General features: G+C 43.2%; 1 protein-coding gene across 1 annotated transcript in view; it reads right to left on the bottom strand.

The window, feature by feature from the left end:
• Positions 1-17,874, bottom strand: part of MAPK11 (mitogen-activated protein kinase 11) — a 55,906-nt gene extending 38,032 nt beyond the window's left edge. The window contains exon 1 of the mRNA XM_063134084.1: positions 17,663-17,874. Within this exon, the coding sequence (XP_062990154.1) occupies positions 17,663-17,775 (113 nt within the window). The 5' untranslated portion in view covers positions 17,776-17,874. The remainder of the gene's footprint in view (positions 1-17,662) is intronic.
• Positions 17,875-19,295: the final 1,421 nt, after the last annotated feature.

The raw sequence follows: 19,295 nt of genomic DNA, 5'->3' as shown, positions 1-19,295 counted from the left end.
CCAGGATTTCTGGCCATTGCCCATGCTGGCAGATGCCTCGGGGACTTGAAGTCCAAAACACTTGGAGATCTATCTTTTGCCCATCCCTACACATGCTTATTTGTAGATAGGCCCCACGGAGTTTAATAGAGATTACTCTTATTAAGTAATTCTAATGTGCATAGTACTGCAGCTTTAAGTATACGTTTAGAGCCTAAATGTAGCTGTTTCTGATGCCTTATTATCTCAACAACAAGCCATAGTAATGCACATTTGAAGGGGCAGTTTAGATCTACATAAGATAAAAAGGAAGAAAATCAATTGTAACATCGCATTTAATTTGCCCAATGAGTGCTTAATAACCCTGAACGGCAGATCTAAAAAGCTGATACTTCTCTTGAATATAAAATATATAACTCTAACTTTCCTGCTTCATCAGTTAAAAGCCAGATAATCAGATTTTAAAACATCCTTAATGACTATTATGTCACTTATTTGTTTTGTAGAGTCCCAAACTTGTAATATTTATAGACGTTTCAGTCCACGGTGATCTCTTACAGTACATTTTCTATTTTAACCCACCGGGGGGAGGGGGGGATTAACTTGCCATTTTAACAATCAACCCAGAAGAAAAACTATAATATAGAGGTCAACAAATAAGACTGCTGACACACGCAAAAATTAATTCTGAATCCAGAAGGTCAGGTGAAAATAAGACCATTATTCAAGTTCTAACACCAGAATTTTCAAGACTTATTTACATGTCTAAGAAGCCCAAGGGTTAAAAACTGGTACTACTATTTTCTTAATATTAATTTTCCCTTTCACAATTTCACACATTTATCTGATATGACCTTGGTAGGAAGTGGTATTTGCCTATGATATCAAGCTTTGAATGCCTGTGTTGCTGTTGTTGCGAGAGGGGGTGGGGGAGGCTCAAACAGTTACTAAATTTAACATTCAGGTTTTAAGGAATTCAGTTTCAAGTGCAAAAGCAGCAATCTACTTTGCAAACTTTGACTCTTTCTATACCTCCCAGCCTTCCAGAAAGGAGGGGGGAGGATCTCGCAATATCCTGATCGCGAGATACTCCATTAGGGTACATACGTCACGTGTGACATGCCAGGAGAAAAGAGGCAAGTCACGGCTGCCATTTTTTCTCTCTCATGAGCAGGGATGGTCACACAAGAGTGAGGCCCCGCTCCAGAGAAAAAGTGAGTAGTTAAAAACAAAAACAAAAAAAACCTGAAACCACCCCCAAACCCCCTACCTGCCATTCTAGGGGTAGCAAAATTGCTGCCACACCTTCCCTCATGGGCACAGAGCTGTGTGGCTCTGTGCCCATTTCTGGTGCCACGCTTACTCAGGCAGGGATAGGTGCCCACACCTCCCACGGTCTCGGGATGGTCCTGAGACCGCAGGAAGAATTGGGGTTTCCCAGGGTTTCTTTATCCCTGGAAAAATCTGTGCCTATCCCCCTGCCCCTAGGACTCCCTTTCACACAGGGACTTGGCCATGACCAGCCTGGACTATCAGGCTGGTGTAGACATGGCCTTTAAGACAGCTAAGGCATATAAAGAAGGCAACTGTGGCTGTACTGACCCCCATTGAACTCCCTGTATAAGATTGCACTGTAATGCTTTTAATCAGTACGGTCACTGTTATCTACCTGGATAAAGGCAAAGGATAAAGACACCCCAGGCTAATCTACTCAAGTAGCTGAATTACACTCAGTTAGAACTAAAGCAACTCTCATGGGAAATGTTTTTCCCCCCAACTGAAACCATCATGTCTTCCCAAAATTTTGAACTATGTAATGTCACTGGACAAAGTGTAAACATAAGGATTAAACATTTACTAGGGTTATGCCATGATCAGATAACTGGTAGGTTTTGTCCTGGAAGGGCAATGGGTCAGCTGCAGACAATATAGAAAAGGTTGTGCAAAGGTCTAGAGCCCATGCAAAGACAGTAACTTTGTAGTCCAAAGGAAGCCTAGGAAGTGAAAGCAAGGTTACGCAATACAGTCAGAGTAGCAGCCTGCTCACATCAAACTGCTAAGGATAATCTTGGCTACAATGTGCAGGGAGGAAACCAACTAAAACTGTGGCCATTCTTAGCCAATCCAAGGCTGCTTTTGACTAAGTCAGCATTTTGGTCCATGTAGCTTAATACTGACTCCTCTGACTAGAAGCAGCTCCCCAGAATCTCAGGCAGATGTCTCTCCCAGCCCTGTTATCCAAAGCCCTTTAGAAACAGGAGGTACCAATGATTCAACCTGGAGCCTTCTGCATGCAAAGCATGTGCTCTACCACTGAGCCATGAGCTTAGGAGAGACTCTGAGCCTCAACAGCTCACATTCACTGGGTTCACACGACAAGCCAAGCCATCATGGCTAACAAGCCACAGTGGGTTCTTGTGTTGTCCAAACTCAAACCACTTCCCACAAGGTGGCTTATTTTGGGGCAACAAGCCACCCTGACAACCCATGGCTTGTTCTTGGCGTTGTTCAACCCAAGATGGGTTGGTGTGTCATCCAAACCCAGCACAGCCAACCCATTGTGGGTTGTGGTGATTGGGTATAGAGCAGTTGGGCAAGAGCAGCAAAAAAACCCTGCTGCTCTTCCTGATCACAGCCACAATAACGGTGCAGTAATTTGCAATAACTCCTTTGAACGGGAACTATGAAAAGGGAGTTAACTCTACATGTTTCTTATAAGGACTTGCTGGAGACTTGGGGAAGTGTGGAATGAAAGCAAGGCACCCACAAGTGTCAGTTCAATATTTTAAACCCAGAGCATCACCTTGCTAAGTAGACGTTCTTGTCCCCATTTCTGATCTGTCACTGTCAGTTGTGTGCAAGTTAGCTTATATGCAGTTTTGTCAATTTCCTTGCATACCACACTTTGCTACCATTGACAGCTGAAAGATATAAGGATATTGACTAGGCAAGGCTACACATACTGGACAGCGGTCTCTGAAAGAAAAGGAAGAGAAGAGAAAAATATACACCACTGGCAATGGAAGTTAAATAACTATGGCAAAAGGAAAAGGTCACAATTATCCTGTTAGTCACATCAGTCACCGGCATCACATCACAAAGCTATACAGAAAACCTTCAGAAACTCGGCCTACCAAAATACATCCGCACCAGCATCCAGAAAGCAGTCATATTTAAAACATGCTCAATTGTCAGGAAATTCCTGAATCAGTAAAAGACAGCATGACCTGGCAAAGCCTATCATGGCTGTCTAGAAAAACCACAAGCAAGAAAAGAGACAGCAATAATAATACAGTCCCATTTGCACACAGACACACACGTGTATGTAATGGCAAATTTTGGGACCGACAAAAGTAGAGAATGAAAAGGGGTCATTGTCAGACTGGGCAGGGGGATGGGATGGGCAGACAAGGTAGGTTCTACCACAAAGGATGCTGGGGTGCCAGCTGGAGGACTGAGGGGGAAGAAGGGAGAGAACAACCCATGGTGAGCCCCATCATCTGTTGGGCACACTGTGAGTTGTTCCAGAAACAACCCACACTGCATAGCTTATTCTCAGGGTGGGCTGTCATGTTGTGCAATCCCATCCATTGTCTCTAGTCTGCAAGGCAGACTAGTCCCAGCCTAACGATGCCAGGAACCCTAATTCAAGATCCACAACTATCAAAGGAGTTATTTACACGGCAGTCTCCTTACAATTGCCAACATATTTCAGAATATAATGTGAAGTCTGCAAATTAGCTGCCTTTAAGATCACAATGCAAGCTCATAGTTCAATTATTGCTTATCTGCTACATCTATATCCCATAATTCCTTTAAAGAACATATAGAGGCAAAAATACAGACCCTTTTCAGTCGACACACTAAGCCATGGTGGTTAAGCATTTTGAGCTAAACATTATGGCTGAGTTTGTTGTGTGAACCATGACTTAGCATGTTGTTTGAACCATTCCTAAACATGGTGACTATATAACTATGGTTTACACACTCTCGCTATCCATTTACTGCAAAAGGGTTAGCAAACTAACCATGGCATAGTGTTGCCCGAACAGGCCCACATGGTCACCAGGCTATTTCCCACCTGAGTTTTGGACAGGCCAAGGTGCAATGAGTTTCAGACATTGGTCTTTATCAGTTATTCTAAGCACCAAGAGTCTCTGTTTTAAGGCAGTTGTTTTACGAGTTATCAGGCACACTACTGGCCCTGCCCCGTGGATGGCCGTGCCAATGTATGGACATCCATGGGACAGAGTCAATGGCATGCCCAATGCTTGGGGCAGGGTCAGCAGAATGACACCCCCCACTTGTAGTCACCTTGTGGAGCCCCCTTCACATCAATAACATAGTCTATGCACCCCAAGCTGCAGAAACAACCATTTTGAATAGACAGGTGTTATTTTTTTGCCCTTTAGTTAATCAGTCATCCCTGGTTATTGAGATTTCATTTGTATGAAGTGCTCCCTTTGTGCCCCATCACAAAGTTCCCTTAACTCTGCTTCTAGGGTTTTTTTTAGACATGGGGCAGATGGATGTAGCTTGATATAAGAAAAAGGCGTTTCCTTGCTGGATCTTGTACACTCCTGATGGGGTGCCATGGTTGGCTGCATAACTGGTTGGGATAGTTAGTAGGTCTGTTAATCACCTGGGGATCTTAATTAATGGAAGTGTTTTAAGTTATGCTATGTCTTTTGCTTGCATGACATTGCAGTGTCATCAGGGGCATTTATTTATTTACTGCATTTTTATCCCATTTTACAAACAATTATTGTCTCCCATAATAAAACAACAACAACTAGGCCCTGCCATCAGGCTTACAAACTAAAAAGACGTGCAAGGAAAAAGGAGGAAAAAAGAAAGGATAGAAATGATCTCTTCTGCAAGTGAACATAGGATTCTGCCTAGCTGCCACTCCTGTCCACCATTTCCCCAATTTCATCCAGTTTCTCCTCTTGCACTGGAGACATACTGCTGGTGTATGACTTATGCTAGCAGTTGGTTCTCATTAGCACAAGAGTTTTGCTACATCAATTCAATTTTCCCCATTGGCACAGCATTGTCCTCTTCCAACACAAGAATGTTTAGGATCAATTGTATCCAGCAAGCATAAACTGAGGATAGGGGTTGCACTATTCAAGTGATTATGCAGAATCAATTACCTTTAGTAAACAAGGATTCCCAGTGTATCCCACACCCTCTTGTTTGCCTGTTCTTTTTCCCAGGCTGAGGCTCAACCATTGTACTCCGTGTGTGCTGACCCCTGAGATTTCCCCAAATGCGGGAATCTTGACTGTATAATTTGACTGCTTGTGGCAAATTCTGAATGCCACACACCTCTGCATACTTGACAGAATGAACAAGCTATTAGCGGATCCAGAAAAGAGGCAAATCAAGAGCCTAAAATTATCCAGGGGCACTTTACCTTGCTTCGAGCTTATTTCTGCCTTGAATTAAGTCTGTATTAGTGTAAATCAAGAAGGGACTGAACCAAATCACTGATTACATAAGAAGACCTGAAAATATATGCATTTTCAGTGTCCTCTTTTGAACAGTCTATGCCTTAACGTTCAATTCCTTCTCCAGGCATTAAGAATACAAGAAGTGCCACGCTGGATCAGACCGAAGGTCTATCTAGTCCAGCACTCTGTTCACACAGGGACCAACAAAGCAGGACACAATGCACAGCACCCTCCCACCCATGTTCCCCAGCAACTGGTGCACTGCCTCGGATACTAGAATTCCTTAGTTACTAGAATTCCTTCATAAGTCAAGCAACAGGACACATATACTAAAGAACCTATGTACCATGTAGAGACATTGGACAGGTGAACCCATCTGCCCTATAAGGTTCCCTCTGGTGAAAAATTTTTTGGATGGTGGATCACTCATCCCTGCCCATCCTTGGAGACATATGAATTTACCTACTGATGTTTTGTTATTGTCCTATTTAAGCTATGGGCTTCCCCACTCTCATGCCTCTAGTGCAGAGGGAGCAAATATGATCACACAGTACAAATATCCATCCATCCAGATGTCCTCCAGGTTTCACTGCACAATTGCTTTTCACAGTTAAATTGGTACTTTAAAAGAAATCAGGAGCAGTTAGGACAACAAAGCACTTTACATAAAAATGGCGAACTCATAGTTCAAAAGCTATTTTAAAGTAAATTTCCAGGAAAAGCAGATATGGCTCGGATAACAAGAGCCTTCTGGGTTTCCATTCAGCTTTTGAGTCTTTTCTTCCAGAATTGCTTCCTTAGATGAAATGAAAAGAATAAAGATGTATTGTTAAATAGTAAGGTTCAGTCAAACTGTTTTAGATTGGAAGACATCTTCTCTTCATTTTACTACCCTTACCTTCTTTTCTACTTTTTTAAAACCAGCTACAGTGAAGAGAGAAAGCTAAATGCAAGAAATATGAGACAGAGCAAGCAAAAAACCTAAAACAAAAGCACAGACATCTACACTGGGCTTTGCAGTTTAAGACCAGGGAAGGAAGGAATACCCCACAGAATTTTCTCATTATTATTATTATTATTATTATTATTATTATTATTATTTATTTATTTATATAGCACCATCAGTGTTAGGTCTTTCTGACCTATTGGCTGGCCACAGCTATGCTGTCAAAAGACAACATTTATGAGGCCTACCTACATAGTGGAAACGTGTAATTATTCCATTGTGAAATTTAATTTAAATACTTTATTTCTAAACTTGCCACTTAGGGCCAATTGAGGCATGCCAGATTTCCAAGAAGGATAACACTTCCACATAGCAAAGGATGAAAGCTATGTGAAGAAGTCGGCACATGGCAAATGAACACATTGTCTATCTGACCGCAGTTCCCCAAGACTCCTGACAGGTATAGCAAGTGTAAGTGCGTGACCATGCTGATACACAAAACAGTTACATAGAGTCACATTTGAAGGTGTTCTTAGAAGCTAACCCACTGACCCTTGGGTATTGGCTTAGAATGTAACTTGCGCCTTCCTTTACTTAAGGGAAACTGCTGCCAATTCCCTGCAAAATTAGCAGCCCTAGCCCCCTACACCACATCCCATACCATTCCCAAAGGTCCTCCAATTGACAGAAACAAATTTAAATGGGGCATGGGGGTGGGGACTGCAGAGGGAAGGGAGGTAGGAAAGCCCATTCTGTTCCATCCCAGCCAGTCCCAGTGTTTAGAATCAGGGCGGAATTGTGTTTTTTACACCGATGGCATCTCTAGCACTAGAACCACTTTACTTGGAAACCCGTCTCATTCATCTTAATAAAACAGATTCTGTGAAAATGAGCATGTTAATTATTTCACGTAATGATTCAAAGTACCTGGAAAGAAAGACAAACAAGAATCAGACAAAAACAGGGTCTGAGCAGTACACATGCCATAAATCCTTCTATACCCGTTAAAGATGGTATGTTTAGGGTTACACTGTGTCCTGACTTAAACTCCAGTCACAGAATGTATATCTAATTCAGTACTTCTGACATCTGATGGGTAAAACTGGTCCTTCAGAGATTGCATGAATTCACATTAAAAAAATATTATGACCGAGAACACCTTGTCATCTGTGAGTGGACATTTCTGTTGAAAGATCCACTCCCTCTCTGACCTGTCAGGCCCTCTGACCTAAAATTAAACTGTAGAGCTGTGCCTGGAAATTACAGTTCATGACTACCTAATTACAAAATAATTCCCCAAAGTTAACAGTGTTAGTCTACTGCAGCAAAAACAACAAAGAGTCTTGTGGAACATTAAAGACTAAACAAATTTGTTAGAATACATTTGTTAGTTTTTAAGTTGCCACAAAACTCTTCGTTGTTTTTAATGTCAAAACAGGATTTTTTTACTTACTTCCTATCTCCTAAGGAGCTCAGGGCCTCCCTACCCATTTTGTCCTCACAATAACCCTATGAGGTAGGAAGCTGGCAGATGGCTCAGTAAACTTCATAGCTAAGAGGGAGTTTGAATCTACAGTTTTCCAGCCCATCACTCTCCATTCCACTACAATACAGGTCTTGATAGCTCAAGGTTTCTAAGGTTGTTACAATAGTTCATTATTATTTATTAAATTTAGATGTTTTCATTTTTCATTCACAGCACTGTAAGGTAGGGGTCCCCAACCTTTTTGGACCCATGGACATATTTTGGGAATTTTAGACACTGCTATGAGCACCACCACAAAATGCCTAATCAGTGGATTGCCACTTTGGAATCCACCTATGGCAACTATGGATCTCAAACTGTATCTTATTCAGTTAAAACTTTTATTTTGTGTCTTCTGGAGACCACAACATCTCTTTAATAAGAGATTGTCTAATTCAGCTAGTTGCTGATGATACAATACAGCTAATGCTTCTTTAAAACATATGTCTTGGCAATGTCCAGCAGTTGCTTCTTTTGGGGAGAAGATTACTATACAAATAAATTTTATACTGGAACCATCTTTAATATTCACTGATGTATATGCTCTTTTAAATTATTTACGTGCTTCATGGAAATTAACAAATGGTCAGTATAAATGGATTCTCCAGGTCCTAATATTACAACACTGGAAGGATAAGCACTCACCTCCTGTAATACAATGGATGGAGAAACTTACAATGCTATTTGAACGGGGGCATACAGATTCCACCTTCAAAGAGATACTTATTTGGATATTTGGCCTGCTACGTATAATTGCCAGGAAGTTGTATGCATTTCATACTGTATGTATTCATTGCTATGGATATATACAAATCCATGTATATATATTTAAAATGGGATTGTTTAAAACAGTTTTGCAGGTGCCTGCGTGCACCACATTTGGGACCCCTCCGTGGATGCCACTGGAGGTACCATTGAGTGCCATGACACACATAGGCACTAAATTGGGCGTCTCTGCTCTAAATGATGGACACTATGAATAAGACAACAGAATAATAACAATCAGTTAAAGTGCCTAAGAACAAAATTACAAAGGAGTATTTTGCCACAGATAAAAATATATACGTGAAGTTAAATCTAATATATGTATTATATGATTCAATGTGGAAAAAGTCTAGTGTGTAGAATTATTTGAATCAGTAAATAATCCTCTATATAATTGAAGATTAGCTACTTTTTTATTATGTTGGATGAAGAGTTCTATGGCTATTGAAAGCTTACATAGTCTTTTATCAGCATTCGGTCCAAAAAAAGATTCGTCTGTGACAATATTTATAGCCTATCAAAATCCTTTAAAACTGAACATTTCTCAATCAAACAATTTTGGCCAACTCAGCTGTCATAGGGATAAAATAATAATTGAGTTTTAGGGAGCCAGAATTTACCTTTCATTTCTGCAACTTTGTATGACAGATTATAACTTAGAGGTAAGAACTGAAAAACTTTAACGATGAAGGAACACTGTGACCCCCCCTGTTCTTTTCTATATATGCTGCTTCTCATCCTCAAACCACTATTGTTTCAAATGAGATCAGTGTTGTGTTGCCTTAAGTCTTAAGTCAACACTTCCATGAACCAGTTTGCTAAGAGCCACATAACCTATACAACCACACATCACTCTATCATTAAGGAGACAAACATATGAGCAAATGAGAGGTAGGCAAGCCAGGGAGCAAACTAACCTAAAACAGATAGTACAGGACAGAAAGCAGTCACTTTTCTCAGAAAGATGCTATCAATAAGATCTAAATCAGCCATGTCTATAATTCTCAGTATAATGCTACATTTGCTTCTCAGAAACTAAATTTTATTTCTGATTCACACAATGACGCCGCAAAAATCACTGGCATCGCTACAACACTGAGCACAAACAAGAAATCAATGTTTTGACAGACAGACTGTCTTTAAATGCACACTCATTTCTTTCCTATTAGTAAGATTAAGAACCATTTCACCCATGGTATTGTCCAAACTGATGTATCCATGTGACTTACCTAATGGCCAATCTTGCAACTCACAAAGGCTTTTGCCTCCACAATAATCTTGAGGGTAAGAACATATGATTAGGAGGTTTTGTGAGCACGATGAGATCACTTTCTATTTAATTGACTAGCATGTAAGTAATGCAAGGGAAGGGCTCTCGCTTGGTGGTAGGGTGATCATATAAAAAGGAGGACAGGGCTCCTGTATCTTTTAACAGCTGTATGAAGAGGGAATTTCACCAAGTTGTTGCATGCATACAATGACACCTACTGAAATTCCATTTTCTATACAACTGTTAAAAGATACAGAAGCCCTGTCCTCCCTTTCATATGGTCACCTGAGGTAGAGCACCTGCTTTGCATGCAGAAGATCCTGGGTTCAATCCCTGGCATCTCCAGGTAGGGCTAGGAGAGTCCTTGTCTGAAACCCTCGTCAGCCACGGCTAACAGGTACAAGTCAAACTGAGCTAGCTGGACCAGTGATATGACTTAACGTAAGGAAGCTTCCGATGTTCCCAACACATAATAAATTCTTCAAGCATATAAAAATGTCTCATATTGGGTCAGACTATTGGTTGATCTAGGGCTGTACTGTCTACTACAGGGGTGCAGAACCCCAGGTTCCTGTGAAGTTCCCCAGAAGTCCATGTCCTTCTTTCTCCCAACCACTGATTGTTCAGTGGTTTCCAACTTTCCCCCCAACCTAAAAGACTGAAATCTCTCTCCTAAGGCTTAGTTACTAAGATCTTTAAGCTAAAAACTGCTAGAATTTTGCCCCTGCCCCCTTTTGCCTTTGGCCCCTCCTATCACTGGAATGCAGCCCAAGAGAGCATCTCCAAAATGGAATTCAGCCCTTGGTCTGAAAGAGGTTCAACATCCCCAGTTTCAAATGACAGAGGATTTCAGACAGAGGTATCTCCCAACCCTGCTACTTAAGAACTCTTTTTAAATTTGGGATGGGAGGGATTGAACCCAGAATCTTCTGATACAAAGCATGACGGCTTGGGGCTCAGGGTATCTGAAAGACCTCCATCTCATGTATGAAGCTGATGGGAGCCTTCATTCATCTTCTGAGGCCCTGTTATATGTCCAACTCTTACCTCCTAGGAAGGTGAAGTTGGTAGGCCCAAGAGACACAGTTCTGCTCATCTACACCAATCAGGATATTCCACTATGAAAGCAGTATGAAAGTGGTACATAAAAAGCAGGAGCCACACTACTGCTTTACAGCAGTACCGAAATGCACTGCAGGATCTGCACTACTGTTTTATAGTGGTACTTAAGTGCACTGACAACTGTTGGAGCCCATGACACATCTACACCAAGCAGGATATAACACTATGAAAGTGGTATGAAAGCGGTATATGGTATGTGTCAATAGGCACCAACAGTTGTCAGTGCATTTCAGGAGTGTGGCTCCTGCCTTTTATATACCGCTTTCATACCGTTTTCATAGTGGTATGTCCTGCTTGGTGTAGATGAGCCTATGGTCTTTTATGTAGCAGCACCCTGTTTGTGGAACTCTTTCCCCTGGGAGGTTAGGTTGGCTCCCTTAAAATAAGCTGCTAAAACCTATTGTTTTGCCAAGCTTTCAGTGATTAATGCCACTCATTGATTATAGAGTGTTCCCCTGATTTAATTTAACATCTGTATCTTATCTGCCTTGTTCCTAACTTTTTGAATTTTTTTCATTTTATCTTTTTCCAGTTTGTTGTAAACCATTTTGAACACCCATGAGTGGAAGGGTGATTCAATCAATCAATCAATCAATGCTCATTCACAGAACCATGGCTCCTCTCCAGGAAATCTGTATTACAAAACCACAGCAAAAAGGGAACTCAAAAGGGCTTCTAGGGCAACTATCAGTGTTTTTTGGTCACTCTCAAGATGTTCATGAGCCAGGAGCATGCATGGTTATATCACTCTTAAGAAATGTATCTCTGCTCTCATCAGCAGCCATTGCTCAATCTAGTCAGGCACAAAATGTCCACTGGTATAGCACTAACATACTGAGCATGTGAAAACAAACAAACACACACACACACCATAAAAATCGGTGGTTGCCTGAAATACACACAGAACAGATATGCCAATGCCATAGATTCTGGGGTGTTCCAACACATCATACCACACAAACAGGACTTTCAACCTTCTCAATCCTCCAACCTCCATTATACACTTACTCAAAGCATTTTATCTGGGATTCAGATGATGGCACTTTTACCCAATACACAGTGGAAACCTCAAGCAAATGGCTTCTTTAACACATAATCGAATCCAACTGCACGGTTCTGAATTTCTTGATCTATTTATTTTCAACCATTGGTTGCAGGAGAGAGAGGCTCTCCCCTATGTTCCAGCCCACCCTTAAGGTCCTCTGAGGATCATCTGCTGCAGCTGCCTAATGTGAGTTTGGCAGCCATGTGCCAGAAGACCTTTGCTTTTACCGCCCCTCAGCTGTGGAATGACCTGCAGGTTGAAATGCACCTGCTGACTTCTTTGAATGTCTTTAAGCAGGCATTGAAGACTCATTATTCCAGCAGGCCTTCCCTTTTTAGAATCTCATTGCTGTCTATTATATAATGACCCTGTTCAGGCAACACACTAAGCCATGGTGGTTAAGCTAAACATGATGGCTTAGCGTGTCATGTGAACCATGACTTAGCGTGTCGTGTGAACCATTCCTAACCATGGTGGCTACATAACCACGGTTTAAACACACTCGCTAACCATTTACTGCAAAAGGGTTAGCAGCCTTAACCATGGCTTAGTGTGTTGTCTGAACAAGCCCATTGTTTTATGTCACATTATTTTATCGATTGCGTTATCTTGTTTAAATTGTATTTAACTTTGTATGCCACCTAGAGCATTTTGTATATAAGGGAGATAGAAATAGAATAAATAAATAAAAATAAAATTGCACCCAAAAATTGTGGGAAGGGGTTTATTATTTATTTATTAAACTTATATACCGCTCCCATAGCCAGGGCTCTCTGGGCTGCAGGGCTTCAGTGCTTTCAGTGCTGGCCGAGGGTGTGTGTGCGCTCTTTCTTTCACACGCCCATCACTTTCATTCTGTTCTTGCGGCCTCTCTTTTTGCTTGAGCTTCTTGGATAGCCCCTTAGAGCACTTACTCCCTTGGGGCTTCCCTGTGCAGCTGAGTGCCTCCATGCTAAGAAAGGCATTTTTGGTTTTGCTTTGCTGTTATTAAAAGTCCTTTGAATAACAACAACAAGAAGAATAACAAGAACTCCTCACTCAGCTTTCAGGCACTCAGCAGACAGCCAGGCAGGGAAGCTTCAAGGGAAGAAGCCCTGGTGAAGTCCTCTAGCAGGCTTTTCGGAAAGCTCAAGAAGCAAGAGAGGTTGCAAGGACAAAATGGGGGGAAATGGTAAAAGAAAAAGCATCCCTGCCAGCCACCTCCTTACAATAAGGTATACACTGAAGCCCTGCACCCAGACAAATTTCTCCAAATTTTATTTATTTATTTGTTGTACTTATATACTGCTGAATATAATAAAACCGCTCAGCAGTTCATGATTCTCAGCATCCCCACGAAAGAGGCAGAAAAATGACGGCCTCTTTCCCAGGGAAAGGAAGATTGCAAAAGGGAAGGTGACCCCAATACCATCACAGCTTAAACAAGAAACTAACTGAGAGCATCTCAGTCCCAGCAGCATCACACCACAAGGTTTCAGCAGAAATCCCCACGCAATGACTGTGTTCACTTGAGTAATACCAACAACAACATAAAAACAACAACGACGCCCCAGTTGTTGTGACGTGCAAACCGGGTCAACGCTTGGCATTTATGTAACACACTTCATGTATTCAAAGCGCTTCTCAGAGATCTTTACAAAAGCCAAGTAAAAACATAAGAAGAGCGCTGCAGAATCAGACCACCAGGTCCTTCTTGCCCACTTCCTGTTTCTAACAGGGACCAGCCAATGCCTTTCAGAAGCCTTCCAGCAATGCATGAGGGCCTCCTAGTTCTCCCCCATTGTCTGCCCCTTCCATCTGCTTCTGAACATAAAGCTTCTATTTGGTTGCCTGTCCTAACAGCTGTTGATGGATCTATCTTCCATTAATTTCTACTAGTCTCGTTTTAGCTAGTAGTAGCCATCAATACATCCTGTGGCAGTGACTTCTATATAGCAGTGATATGTTGTGCAAATTAATCCTACCTTTCATATGTTCTGAGCCTACTGTTGTCCAATGTGAGCATGTAACTTCTATTTTTGAGAATCTGAGCATACAGAAGCAAGTCTGCCTTCATTGGCTGCCTGTACATTTCTGAGCCCAGTTCAAAGTGCTGGTTTCAACCTATAAAGCCTTAGGAGCATGGGAAACTGCCTTATACTGTGTCAACACTGACTGGCAGTAATGGCAGGGATTTTTCCAGCCCTATCAGGAGATGCCAAGGATTGAACCTGGGACCTTCTGCATGCAAAACATGCTTTACCACTGACCACAGTGCCTCCCTTGCATGTCTCAGGTCCACAATACCTGAAGGAGTACCTCTCCTAGTATAAACCTACCCATTCACTACAATCAACATCTGAGGCTCCTCCAAGTGCCTCCTCTGAGGGAGGTTTGGAGGATGGCATCAAGGGAGAGGGCCTTCTTAGTGGTAGCCCCCTGACCACAGGGATTTCTGCCTGGTGCCAACATTGTCATCTTTTCAGCACCAGGTTTCAGCACCACTTTCGTTTTCTCCCAGGCATTTGATGTGCTTCTTAATTCAGTTGTTTTGTCAGGTCTAGGTATTTTATTGTTAATAGTTTTCAATGGTTTTAAGTTGCTTTAAATTTTTTGTATGTTTTAATCCCTGTTACAAGACGCCTTGAGCCTTTTCTGGAATAGGTATCTAATAGATAACTAACTAAATAAATACTGTGAGAGAAAAGTCTATCCTTATTCATATCATTCATAATTTGAATAAACCGACTCTTTTAATCATATATACTCTTTTAATCAGAGAGCTTCGGCTATTGGGCGGTATAAAAATGTAATAAATAAATAAATAAAATATATTTTCTAAGCCAAAAAAGCTTCAACTCTTTTAACCTTCATTCCTAAGGAAAGTTCTTTTTTGTACCCTTTTCACTGCTAGATGCCATGTTTCCAACTCTCCAGTATTCCAAATCCAACTCTACCACAGGCATTAGCATACTGGCAGTTTCCCTTTAAGACCGTTTCTAGATAATTTCCAACAGGTTTTGCCTTGTTTTTGTCACTGTACACTGAGTTGACACTTTCATTGAGCTGTCTACCACAACCTTAAGAATGCTTTGCTGAATAGTCACAGGATCTCATCAGAGTATAGCTGAAATGTATACTCTGCACTTCATTGCATTGAATTGTATTTCTATTTTGGATCTCACATTTATGAATGATTTAGCACCATCCTCACACTTGGGCTGCCTCAGAGCTCACCATTGGCTCTACATCATTCATGAACAACTTCAGTGGCACCAGTCCCAATACAGATCCCTGGGGGACTTCAGTAAAAGGTCCATTTACTCTCAACTCTGCTGCCTATTGACCACACAAAAACAGGAGTTTGATGGTGCATGAGATAAAAAGTGTATTTATGTATTATTTTCTCTACTAGATTTATATCCTGCCTTTTTTCTATGAAGTCCAGAGGCTCACACATAAGGGTTTTCTCAAATAATCCCTCATCTGGCTCCTGACCAGACCCAGAGATCTGCTTAGTTTCCACAACTTAGCTTACTGCATCATGTGCCATCAGACCATGCCCTGGACCTAAACATGGGAGAACATTAATGTTTCTAAAGAAACAGTTTTCTGCTTGCGCAACATGCATTGTTAACACATGACCACCTCGCATGACATGGAACAATGCAATGAGTAAATGAAAAGGGAGAAAAATGTTTCAGATGAAGCTTTCTTGGGCCACCATCCAATCCTTTTCAAGCTACTCAAAGATTGGGTGGGGGTGGTCTGGGACTAATATTTTGCTCATTTAAAGTTTATGTTTTCTTAAGGTTCAGTATTGCTCCCAGTATATATTACTCCCAGGCCCCAAAAGAATACTTCAGACTTCAGGGCCAGATCTACACCAAGCAGGATATGACACTTTGAAAACGGTTTGAAAACTGTATGTGGAGTGTGTCCTGGGCCCCAACAGTTGTTGATACTGTTATAAACCATTTTAAAGCAGTAGTGTAGATCTTGCCCAGCACAATAGCTGCAGGAATAAAAGCACCATTCTGCCAAAGTCCCCTTCATGGGTGCAGTTCAGTGGTGAGAAAGGAGGTCTTTAAAAATAGTTTGGGGGAAGCCTCTTTCAGTAGCTGGCATGGCCCGGGGTTACCCTTAGCAACCCGTGAGGAATTTCAAGCTGAATGGCATTGTGAGAATAGCTCAGCCCTGTGTCTCTGCTCCAAATGCAAGTGGGGGCAGGGAAGGGACACAAAACCCTGTGACAACAGAACACACACACATATTCTGTGGGTGGAGAAGATATCCATCATACAATCATATTTCACACAAGCTAGCCATGAATTAGGGTGACCCTATGAAAAGGAGGACAGGGCTCCTGTATCTTTAACAGTTGCACAGAAAAGGGAATTTCAGCAGGTATCATTTTTATATATGGAGAACCTGGTGGAAATTTCACCGGGTTCCCCATATATACAAATGACACCTGCTGAAATTCCTTTTTCTATGCAACTGTTAAAGATACAGGAGCCCTGTCCTCCTTTTCATATGGTCACCCTACATGAATACACACTCAGAATTTGCACACACACACCACACGCACACACCAAGACTCAATTCAAACAAGAAATATCACTCTGTGTACCATATGTACATTTTTTCCTTAAAGGTTTAAACAACAAAGAATCTTGTGGCACTTGAAAGATTAACATATTTATTATGGCATAAACATTCATGGACTACAGTCCATTTCAGCAAATGTAGTATCTTTTTTAGTGGACCTGCTTCTCCCTTTGATCACCTTCCCCACCTTGAATCTCTTGTTCTCTCCCCCAAAGGTAATTTTCTGTAACAAAGTATGGCCAATTCGTGTACATACATACACACATGGGTTGTTTTCTCGATGTGCACAATGTTACACACACCCCGCCCCCTCTTCCTTCTGGCCTACTAATGCATGCAAAGGTATCACAGATACACTACAGGCACTTTTCCTTCCACGCCAAGCTGCCACGCAAGGCAGAACGGCATCACCCTGTCCGTGTCAAGCTGCCCATTCATGGATTCAGAATATTCCGGGGATCGCACACCTCTTCCGATAGTTGCCTAGGCCTGCCAAGCAGCATCCTAGGTCTCACCGTGCCATCTTCCAAGCCCCATGTGCATGGGAAGGGCTCGGTAGTCGAACAGGCTCGCGAGTTCCAGGCATAGCACGTCCGAACGCCGGCGAACCGGCCTCTCGGGTCCAATTCCAGGCAGTCACCCTGGCGAGGTCCACACCTCCCCGCCACCCGGAGAGCGCCTTACTGCGGGCTGCATCTATTGTGTGGACTCGATTTCCATACACGCCCGGCCAGTTTCGAGAACGCACAAGGCGGGCCTAGCGGCTCCCGTGCCAAACTGACGCTTCGCATTGTTTGCTCCCAGCTCTAGCGAGGGGAAAATATACCTCGCTAGGCTGGAGCTGAGCCTTTGCCTGGGGCTCTCCCCTTCCTCCTATCCCACCTCCTCCTCCACCTCCACCTCCACCTCCTCGAGGAGCGGCACCTGCCTCTTCCCTTCCCCTCGCGGAGCAGCCTCCACCTACCACACGGAGCCGTAAGCTCCCGAGCCCACCGGGGTCAGGTGCTGGTAGCGCTGGGGGACCTCCCACACGGTCTTATTCAATTCCTGCTTATAGAAGCCGCCTCGCTCAGACATTTTCCAGAGCCGGCACTGCAGGAGGCGGCGGCGGCAGCAACTGAGCGCCGGGGAGTTACCGCTGGAAGTGGAAGAGCCACCGAGCCAGCCAGAGCCGGCGGGGAGGAGGGACCGGGAGGGTGGGGAAAAGGGAGGCGGAGGCGAAGAGATCAAGACGACGACGACGACGACGACGAGGAGGAGGAGGAGGGAGCTAAAGGGGATGAATGAAGAGGCTGAGAAGTTGAGGGACAGGAAAAGAGAGAGAGGGCGTTCAGAAGAGAAGGGGAAGGATTTCCCTTCAGAAGGAACTGAAAGCGAATCTTGGCTGATCTCAGAACTGGCTGGTAGCTGCACCTCCCACTGGGGCCATAGCTAGACCTAAGGTTTATCCCTGGATCGTCCAGGGGTCAAACCTGTTCATCTAGGTGACACACAGGGGATCCAGTGCTCAGGCAGGGGCGAACCCTGGATGATCCCAGGATAAACCTTAGGTCTAGCTGTGGCCTGGGCAGCCCATTAGAATGTGTTCGGGGGGGGTGTTAAAAGAAAGGCGGCTTCGTAGGCCAGCCTTGCCCTCCAGATGTTTTGGACTACAACGCCCAGCATTCATGACCATTGGCTGTGCTGGCTTGGGGCCGAGTTGGAATCCAAAGTTTCTGGAGGGTGCTAGATTGGGGAAGGATGTCTCAGGTCATTGACAACGACAAAAGGGGGATCTGCAACACCTTCCGCCTTGCCCACACAAACGCAGATGCCGACACTGGGGGAGGATGCTCTTCCTTTCATTGCCCGCTGCTCAAAATCTCCATGAGTACAAGAGTCTGGGGGCCACCACACTCCGGACATCACCTGGCTTCTTTGGTGCCATCTCTAATGTTCACACACTGACCCTGTTCACACACTAAGCCACGGTGATTAAGCATTTTGAGCTAAACATTATTGTTTAATTTATCGTATAACCATGGCTTAGGATGTCATGTGAACGATTCCTAACCATGGAGACTACATAACCATGGTTTAAACCATTTTCTGCAAAAGTATGGCCTAACCATGGCTTAGAGTGTCATCTGAACAGGCCCACTGAGGGCTAAACTATATACTATGTTAAATCTTTAGTGTGTATCTGATTCTACCCTTTTTTCCCCTTTTGTGTAAGAGCCTGTCTCCACCACTGCTACTGCCTCCACTATGGCTTTTGCTGCAGTGGCAGAGTGGCCTGGTCATGCTCTCTGGAGCAACCATTCATCCTCCGTTCCCCTTGTGTCATGTGCCCCCTTAGCTTTGCTGCTACAGTGACTAGAAGCAGCAGCTGTGGGGGTCTGGGTGAGACCTCTGCAGCCAGAAGAGCCCACATGGCAGAGGCAAAAGTTGTGTGTGTAATTATGCAATGTAACGGTGGGTGTGTGGGCGGGGGGGGGGGGGGGTAAGAGGAAGTGGCATGTTCTCTTCTGTCTCAAGTTGTGAGAGATCTTGGGACAGGGCTGCTCGCTCTCAGGGGGAAATGTGGACTCCCTCCCTCATTCATGTTTTTTTTTTTA

This window comes from Elgaria multicarinata, chromosome 9 (genome assembly GCF_023053635.1).
Source record: "Elgaria multicarinata webbii isolate HBS135686 ecotype San Diego chromosome 9, rElgMul1.1.pri, whole genome shotgun sequence".
Lineage (NCBI taxonomy): Eukaryota > Metazoa > Chordata > Lepidosauria > Squamata > Anguidae > Elgaria > Elgaria multicarinata.
This window is presented reverse-complemented; position numbering and strand designations above follow the sequence as displayed.